The sequence below is a fragment of the Emys orbicularis genome, chromosome 1 (assembly GCF_028017835.1).
Source record: "Emys orbicularis isolate rEmyOrb1 chromosome 1, rEmyOrb1.hap1, whole genome shotgun sequence".
NCBI classification, from domain to species: domain Eukaryota; kingdom Metazoa; phylum Chordata; order Testudines; family Emydidae; genus Emys; species Emys orbicularis.
This window is the reverse complement of record NC_088683.1, coordinates 336,813,985-336,826,159: the sequence shown is the minus strand read 5'-3', so window position 1 is coordinate 336,826,159 and position 12,175 is coordinate 336,813,985. Positions and strand designations below refer to the sequence as shown.

General features: G+C 39.4%; 1 protein-coding gene across 2 annotated transcripts in view; it reads right to left on the bottom strand.

Moving 5' to 3' along the window:
• Positions 1-3,026: 3,026 nt before the first annotated feature.
• Positions 3,027-12,175, bottom strand: part of TMEM123 (transmembrane protein 123) — a 30,723-nt gene continuing 21,574 nt past the window's right edge. Inside the window, exons 4-6 of one of the 2 annotated variants that reach the window (XM_065410333.1) lie at positions 11,689-11,847; positions 8,924-9,077; positions 3,027-4,633 (exon numbers count right to left, since the gene is read on the bottom strand). In XM_065410333.1, coding sequence (XP_065266405.1) covers positions 4,609-4,633; positions 8,924-9,077; positions 11,689-11,847 — 338 coding nt within the window. In that variant the 3' untranslated portion in view covers positions 3,027-4,608. The remainder of the gene's footprint in view (positions 4,634-8,923; positions 9,078-11,688; positions 11,848-12,175) is intronic. The other variant, XM_065410340.1, reaches the window with a different exon arrangement.

Here is a 12,175-nt window from a genome sequence, read left to right as displayed (position 1 = left end):
ATAATGTAATTCAGTTGAGATCCTGTTCTCCTGCTGTGTATATAATGGAGAGCAGAATTTTCAGGCTATGATAAAAGGTAAATTTAGTTTAAGTGAAGCATAAACACTTTACAAAAGAAAAAATAAGGCAAACATGCAGGAGTTAAAAAAAACCCTGGAATAACTCATGAACTCTAGCCCTGCCCATTTTTTGTTGTTGGCTTTGAAAACTCTTAGCATTATTATAACATCCACAGATACCCATAATTCTCAGATTCCTTCTGTGGTCCAATTTTGCACTTTTGGTCTCAGTCCAAATTTTTTATTTTTATTTTTTTATTAAATGGAAGTTTGAGCAAAAACAGATTGTCCTTTTGTAAGTTACCAGTGTGGGAAAAAATCCAAAATGTTGTTTTCCCCCCCCATACAGGTAACTTGAATAATGTCTGAAGGTAGACCATAGGCTCATTTTGTACATCACATTGAGATCAAAAGCTCAAGCCAAGACTGAAGGAAGTCATTTGAATAGCTATGAGAATTTAAAATCTCAAAAATGATGCCTGCACTGTAGTTTTCTTTCTCCCCCCCTTTTTTAAAAACACATTGGATGCTAGGCAGCACTTAAACTTTCAAGGCAACTTATTTTAGGGGGCCATGGTGAGTATTATATAACTGGTTCTGAAAGGCAAGAGTACTTGATGACAAAAGGAAGAACATCTTTCAACCTCTTATTCTCTTTCCAGGGGGAGGGAGGTGCCAAAATAATTGTGCAGCGAGATTGAGCCACTGTTTATTCTAGTTTTCTTAGACACGGATCCAATAATGCATGTAAATATGTGCATAAATCCCACTGATGTTAAGCATGTGCTTAAGTGTTTTGTTGAATTGAGGCTTCAACATCTTGTATTTCATTATAAGGCAACCAGTTTTACAACTCAGAGACTACCTGTATATTCTGTATAACATTTCCAGAATGGATGCATTGTTAGATCTTGGGAACTTTCTATTGTATGCTCTCATAATGCAGCTATAACATTTCCAGAGTAGATAAGTTCAAACAGCTTTACAATAAGACAACACAGCCTAGAGGGCTGAGCACAGGGCTGGGATTTTTGCCACAGATCAGCTGCGTGTCCATAGGATAGGCATAGAGGGTTAGCAATGTTCAGACAATCAAGTTAGTTAAATAGCTGTGAATTTTAAGGCCCTGATTCTTCAAGTTACTACATATGGGTAGACCCCTGCATCTACAAGATGTCCCACTGAATTCAAGTCCAGCTGCACCTGGGTACAAGTGACCACAAACATGGAGCAACTTGCAGGACTGAGGTCTATGTATGTACTTTACACATATTATGGTACAGCAAAGAGTTCTGTCATTATCTGACTAGTATTATTTTAACCGTCAACTGACCATAAGGCTGAAATCCATTTCCCTTTCATTAGAATTTAAATTTTGAACCTTAATGGTGAGTAGGACTCAATTTTCAATTCCTACAGTATACCCCCCCCCCCCAAAAGGAATTTAACTTTCCTTTGCATCATTTACTGCTACATCTTAACTGCAGACATTAATATTGTTTTCCACACACAAACTCCAAACAAAATAAAATGTATTTTAAATTGCAGAAGTTCTGGCAAAAAATTAAACTCTCGTGTTCTACCATCTAAAAAGCGGATCATTTTAAACACCTGTATATTGTAAATTGACATTTTCATCCAACATTTTTTTGGGAATGATTCTTAAGGAATTAAAACACTGTTTAATAAAACCAAAAATATATTGGACCTGACATTCTGGTAATAAAGGCAAACATTTCATTTTATTATTCATCTGCACAACAGAGGTCAGAGGATCTCAGTAACTCTACTGAGTAGCACTTAATACAGTAAAACTCTCGGTAACTACAAAAAAAATTCTGTAGAACAATGATTTGCAAACTGGTAAAGTTTAGCTGTACTCTTTATATATACATATAAAAAGAAAAAGACAAGGTTTTCCCCAAAACAGTGAAATTAACAAACACTTAAAATATTTCAATTTTTTTTTTAAACAAGAGAAAAAAAAAAGTTTTAATGGCGTAGCCCTGCAAACCCTTCCTCCTGGGAGTACTCAAACAAGTAACTCTACTGATTGCAAAGGGATTGCGTGAGTAAGGACTACCCACAGTAGGAAGGGTTTGCAGGACTAGGTCTTATCATATACAGAAAGAATTTTATGTTCAGAACAGATTTTTTTTTTATTTTTTTAAATAAAATCCTATGAAAGTGCAAGACTTAAAAGAGTGAAATATTTCTAAACAAAATAGTAACTGGTATAAGACCTGTTTCCACCAAAGTGCTGCATCACACACTACTGGCCATCTTGCATGCAAAAATGCCCCTGGGCAAACTTTTCAATAGCTGTCTAATACCTATGTGGTTGTGTCTTGGATGGTGAATTATCGTTAGTGGTAATCATCAACGCAGCTCTCCATCAGAGGCACTTTTCCATACAGGGCCAGCTGCAAAGGGAAACTGACTGGGATTGAACATTAGCTCATTGCTGCTGAAATAATCTAAAGGAACTCCTGATTTGTAGTCTTTGAGCCTCACTCGGATCTTCTTATAACAGTGTAAATCAGGACTACATCCACTGAAGTCAATACAATTACACCAGTGTAAACGGGAAGGGAATTAGAAATCAGTCTCAGGCCCCTTGCATATGACTCCCAATGAAATAAAGATCTGATTCAAAGTCCATTGATATCACCCAATGGGAGTCTTTTCATTGACTTCAATGGACTTTTGACTAGATCAGGGGTGGCCAACCTGAGAAGGAATCAGAATTTACCAAAGTACATTGCCAAAGAGCCACAGTAATACATCAGCAGCACCCCATCAGCTCCCACCCTCGCTCCCAGCACCTCCCACCCACCGGCAGCCCTGCCGATCAGCACCTCCCCCTCTCTCCCTGCACCTCCCAATCAGCTGTTTCGTGGCATGCAGGAGGCTGGGGCGGGGGAGAGGAGCGAGGGCACGGCAGGCTGAGGGGAGGGGGTGGGAAGGAGTGGAGTGGGGGCAGGGCCTTTGGCATAGCCAGTGGTTGAGCAGTGAGTACCCCACAGCACATTGGAAAGTTGGCACCTGTAGCTCCAGCCCCGGAGTCGGTGCCTATGCAAGGAGCCGGTGCCTATGCAAGGAGCCACATATTAACTTCTGAAGAGCCTCATGTGGCTCCGGAGCCACAGGTTGGCCACCCCTGGACTAGAACATAATGTGTTAGTACAGCAGCACCAGGTCCTGCAAACAATGCTAAGAATGTAGGGCATAGATATATATTTTAAATGCTATCCTACATACTATATTTTACCACTTGCATTTGGAGAGTTATTCCCAACTCTTCCTAAAATCCTACTAGAAACCCTGTATAAAGCTTCCGAATAAAACAAAGCAGGGATTTTAAATTACATTCAAGCTAGAACAATTTTCAGTGGAAATCTTCATATTCACAGTAAGAGGCAAACCTTTTAAAAACAAAATACAATTTATCTCAATCATACCATTGTGACTTGCTGGATATGAACCACTAATTTAATTCTAAATAAAACCTGTATATTACAATGATTATCTAGCTCATTTCAACTTATAGACCACTTCATAAGAGACAAGTACTCGCATAGACTGTATCTCCTCCCCCTCCCAATTCCCCACAGCTTGATTCTCACTATATTTTATTCTGCAGACCCAGAGGCAATATGGTGGAAGAAGCACATAGGGTCACGTGCCCCCTCAGATTTCTGCCAGGGTTGATATGCCCTGCCCTGAACCTCGCTGCATACCACCAGAACGTTTAAATTGTGTCCCCCCACTATGAACAGTAGTCTCTGGGCAGACCCATCAAGGAATATGCCCCCAGATCACTCACTGATCATCGGTAGACTATATGTTAAGTACGTTTTCTATCATCCTGGTCTGGATAGTTTACAACATTATAAATTGTAATTTGATTAATTGGAACAATCTCACATCCCTTTACTAGCATCAGCACTGAACTGAAATATTTTTGTTAAAAAACAAAGTCTGAGGTTCCCAAATCATTAACAAAAGTTCATCTCAAGTTTCAAGTTACAAATAAATACATTTTAATACAAAATAGTAGCAAAGTCAGTTCCTCTTGTATTTTACCTGCCAAGCCTATTGCATTTTTCCTTAACTGCAACTAGTATTTTTTCAGCCTGTTGTACCCAGCGTAGAACCATCCGCATTTATGGCGTATGTAGGCAATAATCAAATGTATTCACAATTGTAATGTCACGTGGTATATTATGGTAATGATTTGGTATCTCAAAGTTTCTATGCATTTATTTTAAAAAGCATTTCAGTTCATCATTAGGTAACGAACTTTAAGGGATTTTTTTTTTAATTGCATCAACAACAGGGCATGCTTCTCAAAGTACTAACTTCCTCCAGCTCCCATTGAAATAAATGGGAGCTCAGGGTGCTTGGGAAGATCTTGACACTGTGCAGGATCAGATCTATGGATGCATTAGAGACTGGGACTATATGAAAGGAAAAAAACTTTTTCAAACAGATGTTCTAAAAGCAGTGATCGGGTGGAATTTCCCCATTGTCTTCTCTGAAGTATCTTTAAATGATAGCATCATGTTCATCACTGTAACAGAAACACGGTAATTAATCATTTGCAAAAGCATCAATGGTCTACAACACAATATCAAAAGTTTCAGAATGTCATGACCCACTTTATTGCTAGCAAGGTTTATTTGCTACTGGCAAGTGCTGAGCACCCACAATGCCTGTATGGGATTTTCTGTTACTCAGTGCTTCTCGGAACCAGGCCTGATGTTAAAACACTTCTCTTTCACCACATGCCTTAAGCCTTGCTCAACATATAAGACATTGCAGTGTTTTCATATTTCATTCATCTAGCTAAGTAACTACCAAAGTTCACAATGGGTACATTTTATTCTATCTTCCCTTGCCTATATTAGTGATTGAAGCTAGTCACTATTTCTTTCTCTTCTCTTTTACTCTCAAAAATGAAATTATTTAAAAACAAACAAGACAATTTTCTAGTGTTAATCCTACATGAATTTATGTACTGGATTACATTTTTTTTAATGGTTTCTGAAAACCCCAATCCAATGTAGATACCCTTTTTGGGGCAGGTAAACATTTTGAAACAAATGGCTAATAGTGTATTATTTGGACAAACAAAACACTTGGGCTCTGCATGTCTTGTTCACCCAACACTCCTGTGACTTCAATTGCTATTACACATCAAATGTTTTACTTGGTGTTTTATTTACTACCCATAGACATTACCACAGCAGTTACACAAACTAAGAGAAAGAACAAGTATGTCACCAGAACACAAAGAGAACATTTTTTCTTGCTGCACACAGGCCCAATCCTATATTCTTTGGATATCTGATGCTCCCTTTTTGGCTTTAGAAAAAAGAATTGGCTTTAGAAAAAGAATGGCTCCACTGACCCACAGATTGTACACTCTTCAGGGCAGGGATCATCTCTCTGTTACGTTTGTATTGTGCCTAGTACAATTGGGGTGGGATCTATGGGTCTTACTGCAATATAAATAATTATTAATAACAACAGGATTTTAATATAGGGCATTCAGGTAACAAATTTCTTGATGTGTAATGACTGCCTGCGTTAGCTGCTTTGCTAATGATGGAGAACTTGCAATCAAAATAAAATGTCTGATGTATAATAATGGTTGAAGGCAATGAGAGTTTTGGTGGCAGATCATCATCTACCTTACTTCTCTTAAAATTTCAAAATTATTGATTTAATCAGAAAAAACAATTAAGTTTATTTAGCCTGATTTGTCTCTATAAACCTGCATTGCTTCTTGCTTACGGTTGTGTTATCCTTTTCGGCCTTGACTTTTGGAAGTGCTGAGCATCCAAAACTCCAATTGAAGTCCAGGAGGGAGCTGCTAGTGCCCAGTTGCTCTGAAAATAAGACCCCTGATATCTGTTCTTTATATTTTCTCCAATTACTTCTAGATTTTCCTAACATTTGGATTTAAAGATGCCAAATGGTAACTACCAGGACATCACTTCTGAGAAACACTTGTTTTTTTCTCCTAATTGTCTAATGCTTTTCCAGTTATCCATACCCCTTTCAAAATAGATTTTACTCGTTTGATAGGTTCATACACCAGCTCTTAACTTCCAGGGTGCATTTCACTCAGATTCACTAATTGGTATATCATATATTCCAATCGATCAAGTACCTCACTTTACCTGCTTTTTATCAATAGCTATTTTGACAATCTGGTCATTATTTCCTAAGTGTCCATACAGGTCTAACAAGAAAAATAAAGACAAGACAGTTTTTAAAAACAGAGGAGAGTAAAATCAGAGAGGAGTATTCCGTAGAGCGATTCTTGTGAAAGGACAGGGGCAACTAACACTACAGTGCTTTGAAAAGCAGCATTGCCAACTCCCAATTTCATGAAGACTTCCACAAGATATGATGTTATTCTCAAAGCCTGGAGTCATGTGAGTACATGAGGCATCTCAGCTTTCCTTGTAAACAAAGATGTTTCTAGTCCTTATTGTTGTGGAGAAAAAGTTAAAAAGCACTAATCAAAAGACTCAAAAAACAAAAGGCAAATAAAAAGAATGCCCATTTTTTAAAATTATTGATTTTAAGCCAACCTTATGATCTTGGGGGGGAAGGAGGGCTGAAACATGACTTTTGAATGCTTACGGTTGGCAATACTGGGAAAAGAATGGCTGAAAATAAGAGCTAGTTGATGACTCTTGTATGTGCTTCTTTGTTTGGAGGGGGCTGGTGGAGGCTGGATGAACAATGGGGTGTTGGAAGAGTCAGTGTTGATAATGAGGGGGTGGAGCCATGACTCAATGGATCCTGAGACTAGCAAACAGAATTCAAAAGAGGGAGATGTACCAGAATCCCTTGACACTATCAAGTTCTAACAATCACCTCAAGTAAAACAAACACCTTCAACTGACATGGAGAATGGAAACGATAGGGAGTAAGGCACTCCAGTGTAAAGACGTTCCAGCTTCTGTCCCAGAGGGTCTAACACCCCAGGGTGAGATTACAGTTTGGACAGTAGTGCACAATGGAAAAAAGAGAGAAGGCAGCTTAGTAAGAAAAGCAAAAGACATCCTCTGAACCTATACAGTTGAAATATGTCCTGACAAAATAGCTATTGTTCCCCTACAAGAAGGAGTAACGTACCACTAATAAACCAAAAATATGCAGTAGCTTGATCAGTGACTAAGAAACAAGTACTGCATGGGATTAAAAAATAAAGCAGAGACAAGTGATCCTAATTAGTGACTCTACAGCAAGGAACCCAGCCCAAGATGTGACCCATATAAAGAAACAGGCACCAGGATGAAGGATCCTAATACTTAGTCCTGCCAAGAGTGCAGGGGACTGGACTAGATGACCTCGCAAGGTCCCTTCCAAGCCTATGATTCTATGATCTGGTAATGAATGTGATGAGAAACCTAGAAAATGATAGGGGCATTTCCACTAACTCTAACCCATATAGGAACAAGTGAAGGGAGTGTTAGGTAAGAAACAAAAGACCAAGTTATCTGACTTCAGGGATTTGGGAAGAGACCTGAAGGCAGACTCAATACATGTGATCTCTTGCAGAGTCAAGAGTAAGATAGGCGACAAACCAGGGGATGCGCCTGTATTGTAGAGAGGAGGATTTGAGGTTCACTTCAACATTTTCAAACATGAGTGCCCCAGGTTAGGCTTAAGTTTGTAAATGTTGGCTATAGATCATTGGAATGCTTTCTGTGATGAGGGGTGACTGATTTAGACAGTCTCTGCTTAAGCAGATGGGGTAATAAACCCTGGATTCAAAACTGGCTTGTTAGCCAGTCCGTAAATTATGGTAGATTGTAAGGGGGAAAGAGGGATAATTTAATTCCAAGAATCTGGTATGTGAATCCAACACATCCAGGATAACATAGAAAGCGGAATTGCTCTACTACAGAAAATGAAGAATAAGAAAAAATACCATCAAAAGAGTCTATACACAGATGGAAAGGAATGAGAAACTAGGAAGAAGAAATAAAAGTGCCGACAAATGATTATTTATTGATCATACAGCTACTGGAATGTCACCACAGATAGGTACAATAAGTACAGGAGGGATAGAGAGGAAAGTAGAGGAAGAGTAGCTATATGCAGAATACCAAGGAATGATAGGACTGTTGAGTGTGCGGATGTGAAAGAGAGATAAGGGTCTGGGTGAGAGAGAGAATTCTTCAGGCATCAGAGTTCATGGAAGAAATATTCAGCAGTGAAGAATTCTAGTAAATATTAACATGCAAAATTCTGGAAGAGGGCTGGAGGTTCTAAAAGGCAGCACAATTACAGCATAACAGTAATACGCAAAAGAAGAAAGCAGAGAACAAGAGATGATCAATATATCTTTCTGAGGAACTTCTCAAAAGATCTGAGGGTTAACCCCTCCATCCCCCAAAAAACCCAACCCTAACCCTGTAGTGGAAATGGAACAAGATTAGAATCAGTCAGACATAAACAAGGACAACAAAAAAAAGCAGAATGAATGAATTTAGACTAGCCAAAGGGCAGGGGAGTAAGAAAGGATTTTACAGAACAGATTAGAATTATTATTTATTTGTATTATTGCAGTGCCTAGCATAATGGTGCATTGTGCTAGGCACTGTACAAACAAGTAGCTTAAAATCTAAGCAAGAAAATCCCCAGTAAAGATAGGCCCCATGAATAAATAAGGATCAGTTGAGGAGGTGACACTGTTGAAGGCTCTAAGCGGCTGAGATACTGACCTACCTTTTTAAAAAAAAATCTCCATTGAGCAAGAAAGTAGAGCATTTTCTTCTCTTCATTTCCAACAAGAAACCAACAAATTAACAGGGGAACACGCCTCCAAAAAACTTACATGGTTCTGTACTGAACACCTCTTCTTGCGTGATATGTTTTACATCCAACGTAGAGAATGGCTAACATTCCAAGTGTCAGCACAATGCCACCAAAAAAACTGCCCACATCAAATCTGGAAGTTCTGGCTAGCACAGTTGCAGATTTTGGCGTGACTAAGAAGAAAACAAAAAGACAGTTTTTATGACGCTTGTAACTTTTGATGTAATGTACTGAGACTGTAGTTCTATCTGTCTAGGTTCTTATATACTCTCTGCCCAATCATCACATCATCTGAGGACCTCAGATGACAACTTTATACCGTGCTGCTGGTAAAATATCAACCAACTCCACTGGAACCCAGAGCCACATTCCTAAGTGCCAGATTCTGGCCAGCTTCATCATATACAATGAGTGAGGAGGATGGCACTAGGAGCCACTCTCCTCCCTTATACACTTGCACAGGGGTTGGCAAGAGTCCAATTGGCAGGCAACTCCCTCTACCCCCACACCTCTTTCTGCCCCGGTCAGTGGAGCTGGCCAGGCATGGAGTGGAAAGCGCGACAAACTCTCTTCAAGGTTGGTGCTTTCCAGAGATCCACAGGACAGCTGGAATTTTGGAACAGCAAACAAACCGATCAATCATAATTGAATATTCATTTCCATAGATTCCTGCGCTACGATATATTTTTACCACACACTTTTCCTTAGAAATACCAGTCTACCTGAATCAAGACTCATAGCCTTAACTCCTAACTCAGTGGGTTAGGAAAACTGGGTTTCCCACCTGTAGATACAGCTATTCAGCCCAACAGAAACCTGCACAATCACCATCCACCTATGACAGATTCCTGCCCCAGAGATCATGCGCCGGGGTAACCCACCCCACACCTTCGCCCAGGCAGATTCCAATCCCCGAGTGGTTTAACCAATCGAACATCCCAATCAAAAGATGCAATTTGAGCTGATGTGGCCAACTAAATGTGCCATGGCACCTAGTGAGGTTAACAGGCACTTCCCACGTTAAAAGGCTTCACCTAACTTGAAGCACATGATCTGTTTATAAGTGTCAATGATGAAAGTGGTTTGGGTCAGCAGCTGCCTGCTAGGAAACATTGACTGACAGCTTTATATTCATATGAGTAAAGGTTGTCAGATGTGAAGTGTAATTTACTCAGTGTGGCACTCTGTCCCCCTCTACAGGTGCCTGACCACACACAGGGGTTCACGAGTCTGTTACAGTCTTGGCTAACAGATCTTTCAGCTCAGGCAGTAGAGGCTCATGTGTTTAGATCTAGCAGTCCCAAATTCAACCCCTGTCGCCAATGACCGATCCAGGGACATGGTGTTAAATAAGCTCAGGAGGGCCTATACTTCCTAAATGGAATTGTTATGCACAGGAGCTGTATTGGACAAAAAGAGGTTATTTAGATTATTAGTTGAGTTCAACTGGAAATTTAGATTTGGCGCTTATGATGAAATCCTCTCCCAAACTGAATTATTGCCTTCAAAGAAAACAGAACTGAAGGAATGACAGAAACACAGAAAAGGAGTTCTTTAGCCTCCTGCAGAGTTCCTGCTGTCTTCTGTAACAGGCTTTCACCCAACATGGCTCTCATTTAGAAGAGAGAATGGCTTATCTTTTTAGCCAACAAGTAGAGTCTTTCTTGGCTTCACTGCCAGCACACTAACAGATATTAGTTAACTGTATAACTGTTGCAAGATGGTAAGATGGTGTTGTCGTTACAGTTTTTTCCCTGTTATAGGCACAGAGATAACTCTTGGAAATTCTTCTCCAGCATCTGGAGGTTGTAAGTCATCAACTAACTAAACTCAACAAGTGTGACTGGCTTAGCTGGTATCAAAGAATAACAGAAGCTGGAGACTTATTATGTTATCTAATGTGTGTCACCTTTCCAATGCACAGTTGTTACCTATTATGTTTGTACTGATGTATTTGTTGATTTCAATTTCAATTTTCATAGCAGTAGAGAGAGGACATATTTTGGTCATATGAAGGTCTGATGAACAGCTGCTTAAAAAGTACCCTACTGGTAGGTCAGTATAAACGATCTAATCCATCATGAACAATCAAGCCATCATATCAGTTAACTGTTCTTGTAAAACACAAGTGTCTCTGAACTCAAAATACTGAGTCACCACTAACAGTGTATGAGATATAATTCCATCCCCTAATACCTCAACAAAAAACCAAATCAAATCTGACATTAACCTTTGAGTACACTGTCCTTACATTAGCTTGAGGATTGGATTTTCAAAATGTCTTAAAGGAGTAGGATGCCCATTTCAAAGTCCCAGGTAACATTTTCAAAATTGACTTAGAGTCCTACGTTCTTAAGTCATCTTAACAAAACTTCCTTCTTATTTAAGTGTTGACAGGTCAGAATCTGACCTCAATTATACCTGTGTAAATCTTTCTGTGGAGTTACTCAAGATTTACGTCAATAACTCAGTAGATTCTTCTTTCTTTTAAGGAAATTTTGAATGCTACAGTTCGTAATCAATGGAAAAACAGGTCTAAAATGCCCAATCAGATAAAACTACAATTAACTGCAAGTCTGGCATGTTTATTTCCTGAATATGAATTCACAACCATGTTGTGCCATTTAAAAATCTCAAATGCACATTGGGTCAAATGGCCTTTTCCTAATGCTAAAGTAACCAGAGATACTTAGAGCAAGCTTTCAAGATTGTAGAGCAATGCAGATAACAGAAGAATATAAGTTAGCACACTGTGGGAAATAGGCAGCAGTCTATAGTACGTACCTGTTACGGAGCTGGAAGGAGACATAGTCTTGGAAGTGGTCACTGTGACACTGGCTGTTGATTGTATGGGTTTTGAGGTGTTGGTTGATGTAGTTGTCGGGTTGGTGGTTGTCTGGGTGGCGGTGGTGGTTGTCTGGGTGGGGGTTGTTTTGGTAGAACCTATAAACAGTGTACAATAATGATATCACATGGAAAATTATATTTAAAAAGAAGATGCTAATTGTGAATGAAACTGCAGCTTTTGATTAACACTATTTTGAAAGATTCACTATGTCAAAAATAGCTATTTTTGCTCCTTTACAAAACTATCCCTTCAGAAAGGAGGAATCACGTTAATCACTCTGGGTGTTGTTCTGCTCTCACAGGCACCTATGCTCCAGCACATTGTTATCGGGTCTCAGAGGCCACCTACCCACGTGCATTTCCTAAACTGCTAGTCCCCAGTGCTGACCTCCAGAAGTGGGTGACAGGGCCCTCTGCTGTGTAA